At 34.2% G+C, this 24201-nt stretch overlaps 1 protein-coding gene across 1 annotated transcript in view; it reads left to right on the forward strand.

Moving 5' to 3' along the window:
- The window catches only part of LOC111047165 (inactive selenide, water dikinase-like protein), a 34949-nt gene that overhangs the window by 4748 nt on the left and 6000 nt on the right, over nucleotides 1-24201 (forward strand). Inside the window, exons 2-5 of the mRNA XM_022332840.2 lie at nucleotides 4664-4768; nucleotides 8249-8397; nucleotides 9711-9823; nucleotides 19350-19540. Coding sequence (XP_022188532.1) covers nucleotides 4664-4768; nucleotides 8249-8397; nucleotides 9711-9823; nucleotides 19350-19540 — 558 coding nt within the window. The remainder of the gene's footprint in view (nucleotides 1-4663; nucleotides 4769-8248; nucleotides 8398-9710; nucleotides 9824-19349; nucleotides 19541-24201) is intronic.

Consider the following 24201-nt stretch of genomic DNA (forward strand, 5'->3'; position numbering starts at 1 on the left):
ATGATTAGAATATTATTTGATTTGAATTCTCTTATCATACTTTCTTGTTAATCAATAATTGATCATCCATTTTGAATCGATAGGTACTGAATAAATTAAAACCAATTGGAGTATTCAATCAAACGGGCTCTATGATATTATTATATATTTGGTAACAAAAATATTTAGAGTAGTTATAATAACCTATCACGAAAAATTAATATTATCCACCTTGCTTATCCGGTTTTGATCAGGGTCATTTCAAATAAGCAACATATTGGATAAACTGTTTTCATCTGCTTAGTGTTTTTGTTTTTAATTAAACTTACATACCCGAAATGCGAAAACTCATTCTTTGATGTGTTTATATTTGCATCAATAAATTTTTAATCTCTATGATATTTTTACTCAAATATAAGTTTTTCAGTCCTTCTCTCATTTAAGCCATTAAGTCAAGCCACTGACAGACTGACTAACGCACTGTACAGTCGGCCGAAAAAGCTGTGGAGTGTCGTGCAGAGTACAGTTCAGTACTGTTCTGAATGTTGCAAATCGATGAAAATAACACTCCCTTATATCTTGATCAAAACTTTATTATTGACTAGAAGGTAACCCGTGCTCCGCAAGGGTCTATTTCAAAACTTGACAAACTGAAAACTTGACGTAATGAAAATTTGAAGAATTTAAAATAGGCATATAACAACCATCCTCGGTTAATTAAGAATCTGTATGCAAAATTTCAAGTTAATCGGTCCAGTCAATAGTTCAGACATTTCCTATCCCTTACTAATATCCAGTTCTGTACTTTATTATAGTATAGATTGGTGAGCCTAAAAAGGTCCTATCCACCTGAGTAAGTTTTTTTGGGTTGCCAAAACAGAGACACCTTTTGGGGGAATTATTCAACTCTACCCACTTTTTCGTGAAATAACAATGATCAATGATCTTACCAACAAAAATTTATGGCAAGTGGAAAATATTTATGAAGGTGTCACTTTTTGTGAGTTAGTATATGCTGTAGTATTTATTAAATTAAATTGGATATGGAAATTACAGAATCTGTCCCAGTCAACTTATGGTTAGTTGGTGAAATTAATTTTTAGTTTAAAAATAACAAAATTATTATAATTTTAAAAGGAAATAATTGTAATGATACTGAGTTCTTAGTCAACAATATTTTAATATTGAATTTTATCCAATCATTAATTTTTCAGAAATCATTCTATTTGCATTAACCCTTATTTATTGATTCCTATAAATTTATTATTCTTGACAGTGAATTGTTAAAAATATAAATTAAATAAAATGAGAAGAGGCCTTTACTGTATTAATGTTTGCGAAAGTATTCACATGTTTTCCTCTTGTGATGGATAGCCAAAATTGGACCGCAAGCTTCACGGCGAATTTTAAATTTTAATTAGTTTTAAATTGAAAATTCAAGGCACAGTCATGGGTTCCTTCTTTTGAACTTTTTGTTTATTTTATTATGACTATTATACCTTTGGCTTAAGCTATTTGGTTCTACCTTTACTTTTGGTTCAACTTATTTTTCTGTTTAATCGTCACTTTATCATAACTTTCTGTTTTTGATTTATCATCACTTTGATCGTAAAAAACTGAAAAATTCCGTATCTTCAATAAGTTTTTCACTCCCTATGTTGAACGAGCCCGCACCGTCACCGTCAAAAAGTAAACTGAACTAGTCGGTGACGGAGCTGACGCGGTGCGGTAGTATGTGTCCTTACACGATTAAAAGCATTTGTTTTTTCACTCGCCGTAGTACGTCCGACACTCGGCCATGCCTCCGCGCGGGCTCGGTGCGGTTATGTGTGTCCCGGCCATAAAAGAGCGGCTAGTGGCACGACGAACGGTTCGGAGAACAGCGCGGCGGTTGTTTAACAGCTGAGTGTTAACATTATGAAACCGGAAATAAAAACAAAGTACACACGCTCGCTTTTTTTGTTTTTATTTTAACCTGATATCATGATTATCTGTTTAAAAATCGTCCATGTCAAAATCATATGGTCAATTCATTTCTGTTAGTTCTCTGGAGCATTTTTTCTCAATGAATAGTTTGCTAAAAAAATATGAAGATAAATTTATTAAAACTCAGGGAGAATTTTTATTTTTTTATTATTTTTCCATGATAATTAGATGATTTTATTAATGGAGAGAAGAGATGCACGTTATGTACCATGTTTCATAATTGAAACAAATTTTCAATTCAAAAAAATAATCATTCTGAACGTTCAAAATGAATATAATAAAAAATAAACTATTCAAATAGTTCACAATTAAATTGAAAATTTTGTTGTTCAAGAAATCACATCTTAGTATTTGAACGCCAGCTTTTATATTTTATTACCAGCATGAATTATTGTGAAAATCCAAACACAGCTGTGTTTGAGAAGAAAATACCTAATTAGAACCGTTCGAATTAAAACCTGATATGTATGAAAGCCTCATTCGTTTTCGGCAACGAACCGAACCGAACCGAAAATGAACGGAACCGAACGAAACGGAATGTGTGTAAAGCTAGCCTAACAGTCCAGTCAATATATACATGAAAAAGGGAGTGTGCTTGTAATATAAATATTGTAGCTCTGTTTTTTCAATATATTGTTTGGATACATGAGAGAAGTCCAGAACCAATTTTTACATGCAAAATTTCCTTGTGCTTGATACAGAATGACCCAAACACCTCGTATTATCGGTTCATTTTCTAGTTTCCACCAAACCCAGTCGTCGGACAGTTGAATTTCCTCTCGCCTTTTTTCAGATTATAAAATTCAGAATAAAATGAAATAATCCGGAGCTCTCTATAATGTGTTCTGAGTTACAAAACGAGTAAAATTTCTACAAACTAATCAATTTTAATGAATTTCAGTTTTCAATCAACAATATCTTCTGATTGCCACAATTCAAATGTATAATTCAAAATCCCTCTGGGAGTAATTTTGTGCGCTCTCTGGTCTCAGGTTGAAGAGCACAAAATTTGCCCAGAGGGATTTTGAATTATACATTCAAATTGTGGCAATCGGAAGATATTGAAAATTTTGCATGCAAAATTGGTTCTAGACTTCCCCAATTTATCCAAACAATATGTTGAAAAATCAGAACTACAATATATATTGCAAACACCAATGTATATACCGGTAGTGACTGGACTATAATGTTTTAAAGGGTAGGTTAGGGAGTTCCGTTTTTTCTTCTAAATTGCCTTTTTTATACTATTCGAAATGCAGTGTGCAGTTATCATCTTATAATGGCGCTACATTTTGATGAAAAACATACTTGTGCACTTTCGAAATTGTTATTTAAGAGTATTATATTTTTCCAAATTTACCCCCCTTCTGAGTGACCCCATAAACCCCCCTCCCCCAACCTATATTTTCACATATTAATCATGTGTTTCAACCAGCGAGGAAAACCGGGAACAACTTGAAATATACGGGAATTATACGGGAATTTTCTGAGCCTGATTCAGTGGACACCCTGAAATTGGTGATTGAATCGAGCCTGAAAGTCTTTTTTGACTTTAGCGGAAAGGAACAAGATCAAATGAAGAAATGCAGCCAAGCGAACCGAAATGATCTTTTTCGGGATGATCCAGCCGGGGATCATCAGTCCAGGGGATCCGATCAATGTGTCAAAATTTATGAGTATTCCAAATCTCGATCCTCACAAGGAAATACTAAAATTAAGTGCATGTAACTGGTGATTCTAATAGAACATAACCGTTGTTTAACAATATGAGCCAAAATATTGATTGATTGTTTGGGACGGTCCTGAAAAGTGATTACAATGGAAAATTTGTATTTTGGCTGTATACAAAATGGTTTTCTATTTTTGCGTGTATTCCGCCTCCCCCTTTACTAAATTTCGACGTTTCTGAGAAATCTTGTTGAGAATTAAGTGTACTTTCACATTATACGAGTTTTTCATCATTACTTTATAATACTCCAAGTTGAATAAGTAGTATAGAGTGGAAGCAGTGAGTTTCCAGAATTTGAAAAAAAACCTTGAAGAATATCCTTTCTTTAGGAATCTGCAGCTCCAAAAACATAAATCCTAGAATCCTGGGATTCGTATCTTATGTAGGTAATATTAGCATGGTATGAATGCTACTACTCAATCTCTCAATCTATTGGAAATAAATTTTATTGCCTTTACGTTTATAGTGAATGCTTTCTCTCGGAAATCCCGATGTTTTTGAGATACAATGGAAAAATTGAAAAAATGCTCAAAATTTGAGGGGTTGTTAGGTATGTAAGAAAGTTTCGGATTCAGCACCCCAAACTACGGGTTTATACGACGAGAAAATTTCTTCCGGGGCTGTTTCCTGAAAAATGACCATTTGACTGGGACTATATATGGAAGATGCTGATACTGGTATATCTTATGTAGATTAGCATGGTATGAGTGCTAACACAATGCTAATGCACCTATTATTTCTCTGCCCAGCATGGTAGAGATTCTTTGGGAAGCTTCAGTTCTTCCTGTTTTCATTTACTGGTTATGCGTTTCTACTTTTTCTCTGGAAACCAACTTTGAAACATATCTTATTATTATTACTGATTTTTATTACTCGTATCTGACAACTCTGCTATTGTTGGAATCACCATGTATGTTGAAGCAATGTTATGTTTCTTATATTAGGTAGTAAACTGATATCGTTTTGCAGGAATTGGAATGGATGCTTCAGTCACGCCTTTGAGGCACGGTGGTCTGTCCCTCGTTCAAACGACAGATTTCTTTTATCCGTTGGTCGATGATCCTTACGTGATGGGTGAGTTTATAGAATCTATTGAAGTACCGATGAATGTCCTTGAATTTCCGTGATCCATCCGAATATCGGAGCTTTGAAGAAACCTACATACGGTCTTTTTAAATCCCATCTTAGTGCAGTCACATTATATTTTTTTCTCAAGTTCCATGTTACATTTCAAGGTCTATGAAACATTTCTAGATTTTTCCTCAACGGATTTCTTGTGAACCTATTGGATATTCACATAAGAATACAATAGTTTGAAGTATCAATGATCATTCGTTTCATAATGCATTTCATATTAATTTGTGTTTATTATTCTTATCAAAACATGTCCCATAATATCAACATATTGTCATTTAAAAGCAAAACCCCAACCTTCCCTTTTACCTTTATAACATAACTAAGCAGAACCTTTTAGGCTATGTTCATCTGATTTTATAGCCAAGACAAATTGAAATCAAGTCGATCTATAATCCTGCCATATTTATTTATTATCTTATTGGGAATACTCCCAATTTATAGGTGATTTGTCGAATAATTGCATCCTTAGAACTAAGTGGGATTTTTAACACTAAAATAAAACTAACAGTATATAAAAAAATTATATAATAGAGTGTAGCCTATATAAGCCTATCATTATTCTTAGTCCTAAAAATAGAGCAAATGTGAGCATTTTACTTTGTTCAGAGTGTCAATGGGCTATATGAATAAAGTTGAGCATTTGCTTATACTTCTAAAATATTGAGCATATGCTTCAAATTCTATGAATAAACGTGAGCAAAACCTTTTGCTCATGCTCATAAAAAAATAGTTTAAGCATTTGCCCGAAAGTAAAAGGTTATGCTCAAAATTGTATGGATAAACTAGAGCATTTGCTCAACTTTTGATGCTACAAAAAAGGTGAGTCTAGTCTGGAGCAGTTTTTCATCTTTTGCTCATAATAAAATGGCTCAACTAATTCGTGTGAGTAAGAGAAAACTACCAGATACGATCACAACCAATAGCTTAGAACTATAGAACTTTATAGATTCAACCATTATATCACCATTACTCCTACAAAGGAATAAATACTAAAGATACAGAATAGGAAATTTGCATTTCAGAAGATGTGTAGACGATTATAAGAAGGCTATTGAGATTATAAGATTATTATAGAGATGACATTTTTTCACGCTATTATTTCAAAATTCAGAACTCAACTAACCTAAAACTCAATTCATAGAGAACAGAGAAGACGACTAAACACAAGCTGTGTCTATACTTACATATTTAGCGCTTACGTGAGTAGCACATTCTAACCTTTCACTATAAAAACATGTAAGGCCACAAAGGCGACTCAGCTGATTAAAAATCTTTCAAATACGTGAGCATTTGCTCTGGAGTTTAGGAGCATAAAATAAGAGTATAAGGTGAAGCTTATTCATATAAAAATGAGCAAATGCTTATGCTTCTACCTAATGCTCATGAGCATATGCTCTGTTTTTATTCATATGGCCCATTGAGTTTGCAGAGTTTATGGTTAATTGGATTCTGCCACCGAATAGTACACTTTATCAACTAAGATTTTTTCACAGATTTCTTGAAAGGCTTTACAGATTAGATTTTTCGAATGGTCTCAGGTAATTTATTATATAATCTTATTCCTGAATAAGAAGGATTCTTATCATATGTTGCATGTCTATGGACTGGATACAACAGCAAATGCTGATTGCGTTTGGAGTAATTATGTCTCTCTGTGCAAAATTGAAATTTATTGATATTACTCTTGATAAAAAAACAGAGTAGAGTAGATATCAAAAGGCTCTCAGGCCGAAACTGTTTTCTGAATTTTAAACAATGTATTTGAATGTTGGTTGATTTTAACAAACTAATCTGTTTGATTTTAACAATAATTAATTTTGAACAATTTGGCTTTATCAAAATGTTCGTTAAGAGGAATCAAAACCATAGAAAAACATTCTAGTAATATAAAATTCTTAAAAGATGTTCATCAACACAAAAGCGTTGCTACAGCTAATACTCAATAAGCTAAGCTAAGTGACAAGTGTTACAAACAAGTTCATGTCGTTTATGTTGTCATCTCCTTTTTTCAAAATTTCATTTCCATTTTTATTGTATCTGGAATTTCCCTTTTCTCTTTTAATTCTCATTTATTGACATGGGAAATATAAATTAAAACAAAATAGATTATCAACTGGAGTTTTTGAGCAAATGATCCAACTGGTACTCTCCAATAAAAGTGAGTCATAGATTCTCATCAATTGGCAATAATAGGACTACTTAGTGAAAGCCTGTAGACTCTAAATCGTCAGAGGTGAAAAGTGCTTGTAGCTTGTAGCTTTTCATGGAAATTCATCATTCGTTTTAATTTTTAGATCGAATAAGATAAAACCGACAAATAAGATTGTGCAATTTCCCAGGACACTTAATTCTTGACTTGGGTAAATAGCAAATTTTAAAATAATGGTCCATTTTTCTATATGCAGGATGGCATGTTTGAATTATTGGGCAATTTATCAACGATCAGAATTCATCAGATTATTGAACTCAGTTGATATTTGAAAAAGCTTATCAAGTATAAAGTGTGACAGTTATTTGTTGGCCTTGTTATTACCCTTTTTAGCTCCAAGAATGGATGTTGCTCAATGTTATTGTGTTGAAATGAGACATCTACTTGTTTCATATCATTCTTCATGGGCTCTCTCAAAATATTGTTTTCTTGAAACTATCACCCCACATTGATGCGGCCAGTATATCAGTTTAAATACATTACTTACTAGTTTCCAGATCAAGAATTCTGGTGAGATTCACATCATACTGTCCGCATTCCTTATAGATAAAAATATTGAATCAATGAAATTTGAAATATAATTTGGATTTTCGTTTAATAATAATAATTATTATTATTATTAATTCATTAGCATCTGAATAAATGCAATATCTGAGTGATTTCCATCTTCCATTAAATCAATGCTTCTCATTCTCCTAATGATAGTTTGAAATGCATTTCGTAGTTGCAGTACTGTCAGAAGTGTTTAGATTTGAATTATCTTTTTTCTTGTCTTCTTCATCTTCTAGCTTTAGTTTTTCATAGATCTCATATCCTCTAATTTCATATATTTAATTTCATCCAATGCTCCGAGATATTAAGTATCACCTATATTGATGGTTTTGATCTTTCAATTAATTACACATTTATCTTCTACCTTTCATTAGTTTACTATATTTTTATTTCTAACTCTTCTATTTTATAAATCATGTTTCATTCACAGCAGTATTTTTTTTACATTTACTATTCATTTAAATTATCTTGTCATGTACCATATCATTATTTTCTCAAATTATACTAATCATTGTTCTCCATAGTTCTCAAGGGACTTAACAATGTAAGCTTTAATAAGTGAATATTTTATACAAATTAAAAATCATATGTTGAAATTATATATTTTTCAAAATAATTTTGTTGGATTTTGTACAATTTGATGGAATATTGTGCAGGCAAAATCACTTGTGCGAATGTGCTAAGTGATCTTTATGCAATGGGCGTGACAGAATGTGACAATATGTTGATGCTGCTTGGCATTTCAACAAAAATGACTGAGAAAGAGAGGGACGTCGTTATTCCGCTAATCATCAAGGGATTCAAAGTAAGTAACTACTGTAATATTAACTTTGTTAAGTAATTCTCGAATTAAATTCATTTTCAGAGATCTTATAGAAATGATCCATAGTGAAACAATATTTCTCATTGTTGTACTTGGTTAACCCAATCATGGTGATGCAATGGAAGTTGATTTTTATGCAAATAAAACTATTCTTTTGCTATAAATAGCAAAGTAGGGCCGCTGTAAGGAGTGATATGCATCAAAAACTTGCTGCTCATGAAAGCTTATGTCGCTTCTTACAGTGACCTAACTTTTCATGGAGGAAAAATTAGTATTGTCTTATTAGTGTTAGTATTGTGTTTCATTTAAGTTTTATTATTGTATCCAATATTGTGATTGATTATAAGATGTAGTGTTTATTCAACGATGTATAATCTTTTACCAGGTAATCAGATTCTATTTCCCAATCAATCCAATAAGAACTAACTTCTTAAAAAGGCTTTGCTATTCCTATACGCCTTTTATTTTGACTACACTTATTACTCTGTCAAAATACTGACATTGCTGTTACATTGCTCAATGTTTCCAGCAATGAAGAGTTTGATATTATTTTTATTGAGTAGCTTATTTTCTTTGAAACCAAAGCATAGTCATACAATATTACTTCCTTTCAAAATATCGCCTCGTCATTTACTTGACATGTTAGCTATCATACTGTACTTAGAGCTTTACTTGTTAACAATTCTTAAGAACATTCTAATCTAAGCATGTTTTGGTTAATATTAGTAGAATTGATGGTGATGTGAAATCTCTCCATAATAAGAAAACAAAGATGTTTTGGTTTGGTTTTCATGTTTTGGTTGTCTAGAAACCAGATATTAGGTTCGATAAGATTGTTATTTGTTAATGGTTGCTGGCAACCAAAATGTACCGTGCTAAGAACGTTCTTAAGAATCTTTTTCAAATAATGTACGGTCCTCAATTTTTAATCCTAGACAAGTGAATTCTCATAAAGTTTCAGGTGAAAGAAAACTGTATTTGCATTTGTAACCTGTGCTAGAATTGATGATATTTTGTTGATGATTTATGCTTCAGATAAGCCTATAATATATGTAGAAGTATATTAAGTAGAAGTTTTATTCAATTAAAAACCGAGTGTATAAATTTAATCTCCAGTAATAGTTTGGAATCTTGAGAAAAATAATTATTTTATAAAGATAATTTTTATCTGATATGTTATGTTTGAAGTTGAGTTAATTTGAATAACACTTTCAAATTGAATTTAATAGTAAAAAACTAAGTTGAGTTGATCATTCAAATGTGGCAAATAAATTGAAAGTTGAATGTTTTGACAGGATACTGCGACAGAAGCGTGTGTGGCAGTGACGGGCGGACAAACTGTGCTAAATCCTTGGTGCACAATCGGAGGTGTAGCCACAACCATTTGTCAACCCAACGAATACATAGTGTTTGTTATAATATCCATTTTCACATTTTCTAATATTTAGTTAATCTTTGATTTCATATCATAAACCTTGAGAATACGTCATGAATATGTTACACATTGTTATTTCCTTATTAATTTTATCTGTTCGATGTGGGCTTATTTTGGAATTATCAGATTTGTAGTTACAATAATTTTCACTTTCAACCATAACCATAAAACACATCTACTGTCCACCATAACCATAAAACACATCTACTGTCCACCATAACCATAAAACACATCTACTGTCCACCATAACCATAAAACACATCTACTGTCCACCATAACCATAAAACACATCTACTGTCCACCATAACCATAAAACACATCTACTGTCCACCATAACCATAAAACACATCTACTGTCCACCATAACCATAAAACACATCTACTGTCCACCATAACCATAAAACACATCTACTGTCCACCATAACCATAAAACACATCTACTGTCCACCATAACCATAAAACACATCTACTGTCCACCATAACCATAAAACACATCTACTGTCCACCATAACCATAAAACACATCTACTGTCCACCATAACCATAAAACACATCTACTGTCCACCATAACCATAAAACACATCTACTGTCCACCATAACCATAAAACACATCTACTGTCCACCATAACCATAAAACACATCTACTGTCCACCATAACCATAAAACACATCTACTGTCCACCATAACCATAAAACACATCTACTGTCCACCATAACCATAAAACACATCTACTGTCCACCATAACCATAAAACACATCTACTGTCCACCATAACCATAAAACACATCTACTGTCCACCATAACCATAAAACACATCTACTGTCCACCATAACCATAAAACACATCTACTGTCCACCATAACCATAAAACACATCTACTGTCCACCATAACCATAAAACACATCTACTGTCCACCATAACCATAAAACACATCTACTGTCCACCATAACCATAAAACACATCTACTGTCCACCATAACCATAAAACACATCTACTGTCCACCATAACCATAAAACACATCTACTGTCCACCATAACCATAAAACACATCTACTGTCCACCATAACCATAAAACACATCTACTGTCCACCATAACCATAAAACACATCTACTGTCCACCATAACCATAAAACACATCTACTGTCCACCATAACCATAAAACACATCTACTGTCCACCATAACCATAAAACACATCTACTGTCCACCATAACCATAAAACACATCTACTGTCCACCATAACCATAAAACACATCTACTGTCCACCATAACCATAAAACACATCTACTGTCCACCATAACCATAAAACACATCTACTGTCCACCATAACCATAAAACACATCTACTGTCCACCATAACCATAAAACACATCTACTGTCCACCATAACCATAAAACACATCTACTGTCCACCATAACCATAAAACACATCTACTGTCCACCATAACCATAAAACACATCTACTGTCCACCATAACCATAAAACACATCTACTGTCCACCATAACCATAAAACACATCTACTGTCCACCATAACCATAAAACACATCTACTGTCCACCATAACCATAAAACACATCTACTGTCCACCATAACCATAAAACACATCTACTGTCCACCATAACCATAAAACACATCTACTGTCCACCATAACCATAAAACACATCTACTGTCCACCATAACCATAAAACACATCTACTGTCCACCATAACCATAAAACACATCTACTGTCCACCATAACCATAAAACACATCTACTGTCCACCATAACCATAAAACACATCTACTGTCCACCATAACCATAAAACACATCTACTGTCCACCATAACCATAAAACACATCTACTGTCCACCATAACCATAAAACACATCTACTGTCCACCATAACAATAAAACAAATCTACTGTCCACCATAACCATAAAACACATAACTAATAATAATAAATAGATTTTATTGTCGTAGACCAATATAGGTAATTGACAAAGTCATGGTAATACAATTACGAAATAATAAAGTCAAAGCAATAGTTTAAAGTCACAAAGTAGAATTACATCAAGTAGAATCGAAAAACTCTGTCAAACAATAGAAAGGTCTCAAAACCAGCCACTCAAAAAGTAATTTTTTAAAAATAACAATATTTTCACAACATTTGATATCCAATGGCAACTTATTGTACATTCTCAAGCCTATGCTGTCATAGTGTTTCATGCTTATGACAAGACGTTGATATGGAATATCAATGTGGTCTTTTTTCCTGGTGTCATAAGCATGAATATTGGATCTTTTATTCAAGCTATGGAGATTCTTTCTAGTGTGCATGATTACTTGAAATATATAGAGATTTATGACAGTCAATATTTTTGTTTTTTTGAAAAGAGGTCGACAGTGATCTAGATACCCTGCACCTGTCAATATTCTGATAGCCTTTTTCTGCAAAAGCAAGACCTTATTGATGTGGCAGCTGTTTCCATATACTAAAATTCCGTATGCAATTATGCTTTGAAAAAAAGCAAAATATGAGCTTCTGAGGTATTTTTCCGGTACAAGATTCTTCAACTGCCTTAACAAAAAGATAACCCTAGATAACCTAGCAGAAACGAAATTTATGTGGGGTTCCCAGGTCAACCTGTGATCAAACATTAAGCCTAAAAACTTTAAACTATTGTTATTGTTGTGTGTGTAATCCCTGAGACCAAATGTCATAAGCTGAGTTTTATCCTCGTTCAATTTAAAGCCATTAGCTCTGAACCACTTGGAAGCTTCCGCCAAGGTATCAGCTGTCATATTATGTAAAGTGTGTGCATCTGAATGAGAATTAAGAAAAGTAGTGTCATCAGCATACAACACAGTCTTGCTGTTGATTGTGAGAGGAAGATCGTTTATCATCAATACAAAGAGGAGTGGTCCCAATATTGATCCTTGGGGGACGCCGTACTTTACTTTAGCAAGGTCGGATCTCTTATTTCCTACACAAACAACTTGCTGGCGATCGCCAAGGTACGATCTAAAAAGACTAAGGCTCCTTCCACTGACTCCATAATAAGCTAATTTTTCAAGCAAAATATCATGATTCACGCAGTCAAATGCCTTGCTCAGGTCACAGAAGGCAGCCTGAGCAAAGCACCTGTTTTCAAAAGACTCAATTACAAATTTTATAAGTGCATCAAAGGCGTCATTAGTGGATCTTCCCTTCACAAAACCAAATTGATGCTCCGATAGTACCCCAAGATTTACCAAGTATTCATACACCTGTATATACATGACAATTTCTAGAACCTTGGAGAAGACAGGCACTATTTGAATGGGTCTATAACTGGAAGGTTCCTCTTTTGAGCCTTTCTTATGAACGGGAACAACTTTGGAGACTTTTAATACATCGGGGAAAACACCCTGTGTAATACACCTGTTAATACAAATGGTCAGTAATGGCACTACAGAGTGAGCAATATTTTTGAGAAGACAGCTTGATAAACCATAGAAATCTTCACTCTTCGAAACTTTAAGATTATGAACCACTTTAAAAATCATCTCTTGACTCACCTCATGAAAAAAGAATAAGCTATTTTGCACTTTATTGACATTATCATTGAGCAATGCACTGGCTGTAATTGATGGCTTGTCTATCTTCTCGTGCACATCATCTACTGATTGAATGAAATAATTATTAAGTTTGTTTGGTTCAGGAGTAGATAAGTTTACAACATTCTTGTTAGAGGATAAAGTTTTGATAATTTGCCATGCTTTCTTACATTTGTTATTAGAAGATTCAATGATTGATGCGACAGAATCCCTCTTGGCTTCATCCAATGAATTTCTGTACAGTGCTCTGCATCTAAGATAAAGTGTTTTCGAATGTTCGGTTTTTTGTTTTTTGAAGTTTTCATGTAAGAGAGTGAGTAGAATCTTAATCTTAGCAAGTTCAGGTGTGTACCAGTCAGCCTTACATTTGAAATTCTTTCTATTATTAACTTGGGAAACTTTTTTTCTACAGGTCTTTCTAGGGATAGTTAGATTGAAATAATATAAAACTGTATTGAGGAAGGATTCGAATATATCACTTGCATCTGACTTTTCCATGACAGCACACCAATTCACTAAATTTAGAGACCGATTAAATTGTAGTAATTTATCTTTAGTAACAGGTCTTGAAGTAATAGTGACAAAATCGTTAGAACTAGACTCAACAGAGCTACAGGGCACACATATCGTGACACAATCATGATCAGAGTAAGAAAATCCTATGACACTAGAATTTATCATATCAGGTTGAACGTTTGAAAAAATATTATCGAGACATGCTTGGTCTCTAGTGGGCAGAGTATTGAAAATACGATGATTAAATTGTCTCAATAGATTTTTCAAATTATTGGAATGACAAGTTTCATGATTGACATCAAAAGCAGAATTAAGATCTCCACCAATAACAATAGTATGGTCATTATAGCATTGTCTAGACAAAAATAGAAGCAATTCCTCCAATTTGGCTAAAAATACTTTGGGATCTCCACAAGGAGATCTGTACAATGATACTATAATGAGTTTCCTGGCTCTAATAATAGTACAGGTGGCCTCAAACTCACGTTCAATACATAGAAAATTCAGACTCAATTCTTGACTTTGAGAGTAAAGATTCTTTCTGACAAATATTGCAACTCCGCCATTTTTGTGTAATAATCTACAGTAACTACTTGTTGCAATACAAACATCCATTTTACTATATCCGATTTCATCAGTGAGCAACCAATGTTCACTTATACCTAAAATATCAATATCTTCATTAATTACAAAGTCATTGAGAACATTCAATTTACCTCTCAATCCTTGAACATTTAGATAAGCGATTCTTGTGCAAGGTATTGTATGTTTTAATGAGTCTAATCTATACCTATTTGAACTTGGATTGTTGAGTTTAAACAACTTTGCACAATGTTAGTATCTACCACAGAGTCTGTTATTAATGAGGGACTGCAGGGAATGTTACAAAGTTCTGCATCGTCATTCAGTACTTGATCACGAGCAGATGAACAACTTGAATCGAATCCTGATTGGTTTATAGAGTTTTTGAGTGAGTCATGGAAGGACACAGTAGCACTGGATTCCGGAACATCTGGGATATGAGCTGCAATGACGTCTCTATGATGGCGAACGTCTGGAGTAGATCCTCCGTGCAGAATCGTCCGAGGCTGACCAATCAATGGCGTTGATGTTGACGTCAATGAGTCATCAATGCTGATTATTGCATTGACATCGACGTTGGTTTTCATCGGAATGGAAAGAACTGGTTTTCTGGCAGTTTGCTTCTTTTGTGAGTCGTAGCGCGTTGATTTGACTTTCTTAGAGAGAATGCCGCTATCAATTGTCACAAAATCGCACAAAGACCTTCCTACAAAACGTTTTCCACCCTTTGAGTAATGCAGGCCATGCCTTGTGAAATGGTGTCTTTGCAGGTTATTATTGACTTCTCCATATATCACTCTTGATACTCCACAATAAGACCGTATTCTTGCGAAGATTGATTCGTTAGCAAAATGTATATTGTCATTGTGGTGAGGCATATCATACCTAAAAGGTATTGCACAAACAATGAAGTTGGTATTTATTCCCGATGTCAATAGCTTATCCATTCCTTGTTGGATATTGAGATCACATGGCTCATGATTGCCAAAGTCATTGGACCCCGCCATTACAATCACGTAATCGAATTTTGTCAAATCCTTTATAAATTGTATCCCATTTGCAATAACCTGTTTAAATTTAGCTCCCGGCAAAGTATACACAAAAATATCGTAGTAGTCGGACAAGTGACCTAGGTAATTGTGCATATCTCTACCTTGACTTGCAGCCAGTATCACAATACGCCTCTTCACTGAATTTGAAGATGATAATGATGATGATTCTTTGATAGGCCTCCTTGGTTTCTTCCTGACTGCAGATGCATCGGTTTCACCTACATGCACCTGGGCTTTTACATCAAATGTTGCCGTTTGTCCTCTAGTCAATTGTGTTATGGGTGACCCGATCTCCTCCGCATCCAAGACTGAGAAACGATTTGAAGTCACTATTGAGCTGTCATTGGAAAATCGTTGAAATCGACAGGCTGATTTAGGAGTAGTGAAATTCATTGGAAGTGCTCTGCTATTTTTCAATAAAGTTAATTCTGTTTCCAAATTAGAAATTTTATCTGCAGTATGCTGCGCATCACTCTGTAAAAGATTGATAATTTCATCTCTTGAACTGAGCTCAACCTTCAATTCGTCCGCAGTAGTCTTCAAGGCTTTCAGTTTCATTTTCAACTGATCTATCTCAACATCAGCTCGCTCTTCGTTGCACAAAGAATCGTTTAAAACATTAGCTCTGATTTTCTTTTCTTGTGCAAGTGAATTTCTCAGAGAATTATTTTCGGCTGCAGCGTTCGTCAAATGAATCTTTAAATCTTCATTCACTTTGATTGCAGCATCGTATTTATTCAACAGTGAAATAACTTGTGGGATTATATCTATCACAACCTCTTTCGAAAATTTGTTGGAAATGGAGTCCAACACAGTATGCATATTAAGCGCAATCTCTATTACACCACTGTTAATCAAGCCCTCCTTAAGGTCTACCAAATTGCGCTCCATCTGTGACCTCACGGAGTTGCGTCCAGCTCGTGTCAACATCTCATCGAATATGTCAAATGGGTTTGGAAGAGAAGGAAATTGAAAGCTTAGAGAGCCACCAAAGCAGGATAAAACGGGAAGCTCCTGAAAGGATTTGAGAGGAATAAGGAAAATGGAAGAAGCAGAAACCAGGTTTAAGACGATGCAGTGTTAAATCATAGACCGAACTCACAACATGCGGGTGTAATACAAAAGCAATCAGTGAATCATCACTATCAGAACAGAAGAAGAGAATCAACAGGTGCAAAAAAGCCGGCTGGTTGTAAACAGGGAGATCACTACGTGAGATAGAAATTCAATGACTGGTATTCCTTATCGTATTCTTCGGTGGGTCAGTCGATGAAAGTGAAAACAGCCTATGTCAAGTTGAAAAGATAAGATATTGCATTGTAGATTGATTGTTGAATATAACTCCTAGATATAACCAGAGTAGGAAGTATCACGCTCAGTTATGATAGGTATAGCAGCTGATAAGGCAAATCTACTTCAACAGTTGAGTAAGAAGACACGAGGGATGAAACAATCCGTCAAGTTGCAGACTATGAGGTCAAAGTTCATTCAAAGCAATTTATCACACGAAATTCTTTTCAGTAGTCACTTTTGTAGGTTAGAAATGTTGCTATTCGTATTAAAATAATATAATTAAACTTCACAAGGAAACTCAGTACTCACTAGACTATATACCTCTTATATTTCTCATGGAACTGGCACAATGGGCAGAAACTCTCGAAAAAACATATTTAAACTAATAATGAGTGAGACCTCTTTTCAAGAATACATACAGTAGCCTTCAGTGCTACCAACACTATCACTATCACATCTACTATCCACCATAACCATAAAACTGTCCACCATACTGTATGAACCTCTATAATCTTATCAGATAGGCAAGATAAGGCCGGTGCTGTCTCCCGCTAGAGCGTTCACCCAGTTTCAGTTTGACTCAAGGCAGATAGCTGCATTTCTCTCTCGCCAGAACCTGCACCTCCCCCGCTCATAAAACATATTATATGTCTTATAAAGCATATTATAAACATGCACATCGCACGAGTGAGGTAACCTTGCGCAGGTAGTACTGAAGTCCATTGATTTACAATCATACCCAACAATTTGGTGAGTACCGCAACACATGTCCATTATTAATATCATCACACGGCCCACCATATTGGTCGCTACCAGCTGTACAAATTGCCCGCGTTCTGGGAACATGAAATGTGGTAAATTGTCCGATTCACAATCTACTCGGTAAAAAGTTCTGTGTCTCATAGGAATTTAAAGTTTGTTTCATGTTTTTAAGAAAGTTCTATTACCAATATATCTAAATTTAAAATTATTTGTTTTATTCTAATTAATATTTCAAGATTGATGATTTGGTGTAGAAATTGAAATGGACATAACCTATGTATAATATTTGGACAATTTGAAACTAAATTAGGAAATTGAAGAAGTTTTGGTCAATAGCCTGTTTTTTTCTTTTCCGATCATTGTTTTGTGTGTGCTAACCTAATGAATAAATAAATAATTTTGACAGATTCTGTACCAGTAACAAGTTCCTGCCCTACAGTCGAAGCCTGGTAAATTGTAACAGTGCCAATATGAACAGCTGTCATTGGTCAATTGAATTGTAGTCTGCTTGCTTCTCTGCGCATGCGCTGATAGCTTGTTTGTTTACCATAGCATAGCCATAGAATACATAACCAACAAAATGATGTTTGATAACTATTTGTTAAATGATTTCTTCTGTATAGAATATTTGAGAGTAATGGAGTGAAAGAAATTCACATTTTTCTTGGCGGTAAGTTTATAAAGCAACCTTAGTTCATTTATGCAGCTAGTAAACGACACATTTTGGTGTAAATCAACTCCATAAGTGTGCGCCAAAAGCTTGAACTAAAGATTTTGAAATGGCACTCCATGGGAACATTCTGCACCAGTCACGTGGTTGAACAATTTACCATTGGAACTAGAACAATTTTCCACTTTTTCGTGTTCCCAGACCGTGCCCATTGGCCGCTTCTAGCCGAATCTGTTGTCGCTTGAAGCCACATTGTTTTTTTTAACTGTATTAAAATTTATTCATTTTTAATTGAAATTACAGTCTTATACAATGATAATTCACACTAGAAATAGCTTGCCTGTCCGATACACGATCAAATTATTTATCACGTTCATCTCCAGTTCTGTAGGATAGTTATCTATTGTTCACGATAAACATGCAACCAAAATATAGCATGTCTTGCTTTGGTGTAATAATAATAATACAGTAATTCATTCTGAGCTGGTGTATTATATTTTCAATGGAATACGCCGTCAATCTAATGGCTAGTCCACATGTTGGCCCAGCCTGGTAACCAAACTTAGGCAAATGAAGACCAGCGCTGGCTCTGGTCGTCATTGGGCCAACAAGTGAATTCGGCATAATATTAATTAGAGAAGACTTCAACATGGGATTATCTATCTCACAAATTAGCATGCTCTCTAGTATATTCAATCAACTTCATGTATCTTGTCTATTTCGGAGTGGTTTGACTCAGTGGTCGCGCTGATAAGCAAGCTATCGCTTAGATAAGTTAAGAATCATGCACCTGATACTCCCGTTGGAAGGGTGACCGCTTGAATCAACTCCACTGAATATGATTCATGAATTGTAAAATCGCTTCTCGGTGCTTCGGAACCCACCTAAAACTGTAGGTCCATTCATCTCTTAACCATAACCCACGCACAAGCCTAGAGCTAATGTCGGCATCACTCAGCAAAAAAAAAAAAAAAAAAAAATCAATTACATGCTAATCTTTATCTCGATTTCAAATTTGAATTTAATATCATTTCTTTCGAAATTGATGACGTTTTTAGGCCAGACAATGCTGTTGTGGGAGATGTTCTCGTACTAACCAAACCTCTTGGTACACAAGTGGCCGTGAACGCGTATCAGTGGCTAGAACAGCCAGAACGATGGAACCGCATCAAGTTGGTGATTGGCGAAGAAGAAGTGCGGAAAGCTTATCAACGATCTATGGATTCTATGGCCAGACTTAACAAAGTTGGTGAGTATGGGATTTAACCCTATAAAAGCTTCCAAATCTTTAAAATAACCAGATTTTTTTTTTAAATTCTTCATTCCTGATCCGATATCTCAATAATTCTCGTTAGTCATAAGTTATTGCACCCTAATTGATCATATTCAAATATCGAATTGGAATTGAATTATGAATTTTGATCGTCAAATTTGATCATAATTATTGAAGAAAACTTCAACGGAACCAACAGCTCTCAAAGTATCGCATGAATTTTTGTTCATGTATTATTCTACTTACTAGTAGGTAACCCGTGCTTCGCAAGGGTATATTTTAAAACTGCAAAATGAAAACTTGACGTAATAAAAAATTCGAAATTTGAAAATTGTCCTATAACCATCCTCGGTTAATGAAGAATCTTTATGCAAAATGTGTCAAACATAATTTTCCTACATCACGCACGTGTATGAGCCAGCTCTTTCCATTATTATAGTAAAGATGATGGATAGATGGATTTATCAGTATTTTTGAATGAGAATAACTTTTGAACGGTTTGAGAAATCGGTGCGGTTTTGATGCGACAGAAAATCAGTTATTTTTATTCGAATAGGATCCCCAATCATACTTATCATCTAGTGTCCCTTTTAAAAGAAATGTGCAGCTTCTTCTATACAACAACTGGAAGCAAGACAAATTGAAAACTTGACATAATGAAATCTTGAAGAACTGAAAATAGGCATAAATAACCATCCTCGGTTAATTAAGAATCTATATGCAAAATTTCATATTAATCAGTTGAGTATATTTCAGACGTGATGATGCGTCAAACATAATTCCCTATTCCTTATGTGTATAAGCCAGTTCTTTCCTTTATTATAGTATAGAAAACTGAAGAATACATAATACTTGAAAACCTCACAGAATCATATTGATTTTTCCAATACATCAATAAATTTTAGTTCGATTAGGATCCTCCTCAATTTGAATCAGGCAGTCTTTTGTTTTCCCAATTCCAAAATACTCGTTTCACTGGGAATTCGTGTCTGATAGTACATTATAACTAAAGAATATAAATTATTACTTATTTTATTGTGATCTATTCATGTTATTCTTATGAAATTCAATGATAGGCCTACAGCATGAAGACTATGTTCAATTCATTTTTACTGGTGGCAAAATTTTACATTAAAAATAATTATTTGATAAAATCCAAGTTTAATTGTAATGAAAACAAATTCCTTCAAAAAATAATTGATAATAATACGTTTCGAGGGAAAAAAATAAGAACAAAAAATTGGGAAGCATCGGGAATCGAACCGAGGAACCATCGCTCCGTAAGCTAGCGTTTTACCGTTGCGCTACACTGCCGTCTACACTGCCGTTCGAAAATGATAGTCTTGTAACAGCATTATAACCTCCTCATAAAAAAACACACTTTGGGCTGCAAAAATGTAGCCTATGGAACTACATGTACGGTAGCATAGATGAATTTGAACATTAATTCTGAAAAATCTAGAAGGAAAATTGAAATTTGGGCTTCCAGGTGCACGAGATTGATATTTTCAGAATCTATGTTCAAAATTTGGAGATCTAAATCATTCCTGTTTTTCCGGTATGCAATCCACAAGTTGACATGTTTTGATGCGAACACACGAACAAACACAACCCTACTCTCTCTTATTATATAGAAGAAGAAGAAGATAGTCCAGGCAATGAATGCTCAAAAAAGGGAATAGAGGGAAATGTTTGGAAGACAATTTTTGACCCCGCTGTTCTGTTTAGGGTAGTAAGGATGTAAACATATCAAAAGTCCCCACCCCTGCCCATGGCGTGCTAAGGGGGTGGGGGTGGTTTAAAGGTACCATTTCTTGGTTTCTCGCATAAAACTCAAATCTATGTATCCTAAGGACTTGACTGTCATATAACAGATTAGAGCTTTCATAATTTCCTACAATATTCATTCCAAAACTTCATGTCACACCTTCAAGAGCGGATATCTCGAAAACTAGAGGAGATATGAAAAAAGTTGTGGAATGAATATTGTAGGAAATTATGTAAGCTCTAATTTGTTATATGACAGTCAAGTCCTTGAGATACATAGTTTTTGAGTTTTATGCGAGAAACCAAGAAATGGTACCTTTAAACCACCCCCACCCACTACAGTGGGTAGGGGTGGGGACTTTTGATATGTATACCCCTTACTACCCTAAACAGAACTGTGGGTTCAAAAATTTTCTTCCAAAAGTTTTCTCCAATAATTACGAGCAAATTTGACTGATAAAATCCTTTAACTGATGTATTTTTAAGCCAGCTGGTTCAAATTCTGAATTAATTGCATTATATTAGACGGCATCATAACGTCGTTGTAACTACAACCTGTTTATGGTTTAAAATGTCAAGATGTCAGATGTTGGCATGAACTTGAACTTTTTCCATCTATCATAATTCTTTCATCTAAACAGTTTTGTTTGCACCAGTGCGTATGTACGGGCTAGGTTATGTTCAAAGAATGCAGTAACAGCATCTGGTAATGGTTGCTGTTTCTCAATATTATTCTTTATTAGATGAGTATGATGAACAATATTGTATTATTTGCGATTTTTAATATTAATGCGATTTTATTTCTGCTAATACTTTGTAATAAATAGAATGCATATAAAGATGAAAATGTATTAATGCAAAAGACAAAAATGGTGAGTCAAGCTTCAAATTTGACATGTACTTGACTTATTGTATTTTAAAAATTAGGAAGAAAACAGTTTTTGGTTTATCCTGTTGATTTTCTCCCAATCACTAATTTGATGTGATTGTGAAAAAAATGAAATGAAGAGTAGGGTGAGCTAGTATGAAAATATAAGAGACATTTTTTTACTCCACTGCACTGGGTTTCATCAAGGATCGTGTCTCCGCAACCAGATCACCTCGCTCAATTTAAAAAAATTGGATTGAAGCAGCTGTTGGTATAATCACTGAAGAAACACTCATCAACGGTTAAGGGGCGGTTACATTAGTCAAATTCAAGTTTTTTTCAACTTTTGAATTACATGGGTAATTTATAAAATTTGAAGTCAAGTTTACTTAAATTCAAGTTTTCATAACCTCAAAAGTATAGAATTATAAATTGAAAAATATGAAATTAGTTACTAATTTCAAAGTTTAATTCTCACTTATCTCACTTTTCTTACATAATACTTTTCTAGTTAGTTGTTCTTTTCATTTTGCATTGACTGACAACTGTCCATCTCATTTTCCCCATTTGTAGGATACCTTCAAGATTCAAGTTGAATCCAAACGTCAAACATGTTCAACATCTGCAAAACTTGAAGGGTCTACATTGGTATGGTGGCTTTGATAGTAGATTCAAGTACCTGCTCTTGTAAACTTGACTTCAAGTTTGCAAAATAAATTCATTTCATGCAAAACTTCAAGTAAATTGAAGTTATACAAGAATTCGAGTAAACTTGGCTGTGAACCCCCCTTTAGGAAGAACTTGATTATAGACTTGATGAGTGTTATGTGAATATTTGAATATTTTTAAGGTTCTTTATGAAGCATAGTAGTTCCTTATTTGACATATCATTTATAATAACTTATCTTTTAAAATAATTCAGTGATACTTATATGTGGGAAACCATCTTAATAATATTCAAATAAAAATGATGAAGAGTTGAAACTCATATTTATAGGCATATTCATTTGTAAATGCTCTGTACTTGGATGCGTCACTGTATGCATGGATTGACATCGCTAGATACTCTATTGAGTCGAAACTTTGTGCTCAACTTTAAATGAATTATCGAAACTTGAAGACCCAGCCTAATCCACCTACAGAAAGTGTTGTTTAATATAATCTTTTATCTGTGAAATATTGAGAAGAAACGCATTGAGTTTATGCATCATAGTTATTGTCAAAATCCATAATTTCACATGATTTTTTTTCTGAATGCGAAAATAATGAAACCGTTTTACCAGAGAAAAATGAATTTATTTCATCCAAAGCATTTACAAAAAAATCTGGTGTGGTACACTCACACAACTTTCCTTGCTCAATGAACTGTAAGCCCTATTCTTAAACGAGAATAATTCAGGGGAATAACATAAGGACGATTGGCGGCAACATATTTGAAACTACGATCAGACTTCTGTATATGTGTATATATAATTGTTTTCAGAGTAGGCTACTTTTCCTTTGTGTAAATTGTGAAATTCGATGATTTTTTTAAAAGTCGTCAAAACAGCTGTTCTACATATGAAATATCTCGACTATGTGTTCTTTTTATGAACTGCTCTACATACCTACCTCATGCACGAGAAGGAGGTTACAAAGTCCATTTCTCAAGGATGGGGTGGACCCCCATTAGTTTCCAAGAAAGGAGACTCATGCCAGTTGATAGAGCTGATAAATAACTATACAGGGTATGAATTTGAAAAAAATCGGTCGTCATTTTTGAGAAAATCGTGAAAAACATGGTTTTTTAGTGATTATCCGGCATTTTTCTCCAAAGCTCCTGCAATTTTCCAAGAATGAGACTCATGTCAGTTGATAGGGCTTATAAATAGCTATCCATGGTATAAATTTGAAGAAAATCGTTAGAGCCGTTTTCGAGAAATCCGTGAAAAACATGTTTTTTTAGTAATTATCCGCCATTTTGAGTTCAATCGAATCGAATTTCTTATTGTCGAATCCTCAT

Source organism: Nilaparvata lugens, chromosome X (genome assembly GCF_014356525.2).
Source record: "Nilaparvata lugens isolate BPH chromosome X, ASM1435652v1, whole genome shotgun sequence".
NCBI classification, from domain to species: Eukaryota; Metazoa; Arthropoda; class Insecta; order Hemiptera; family Delphacidae; genus Nilaparvata; species Nilaparvata lugens.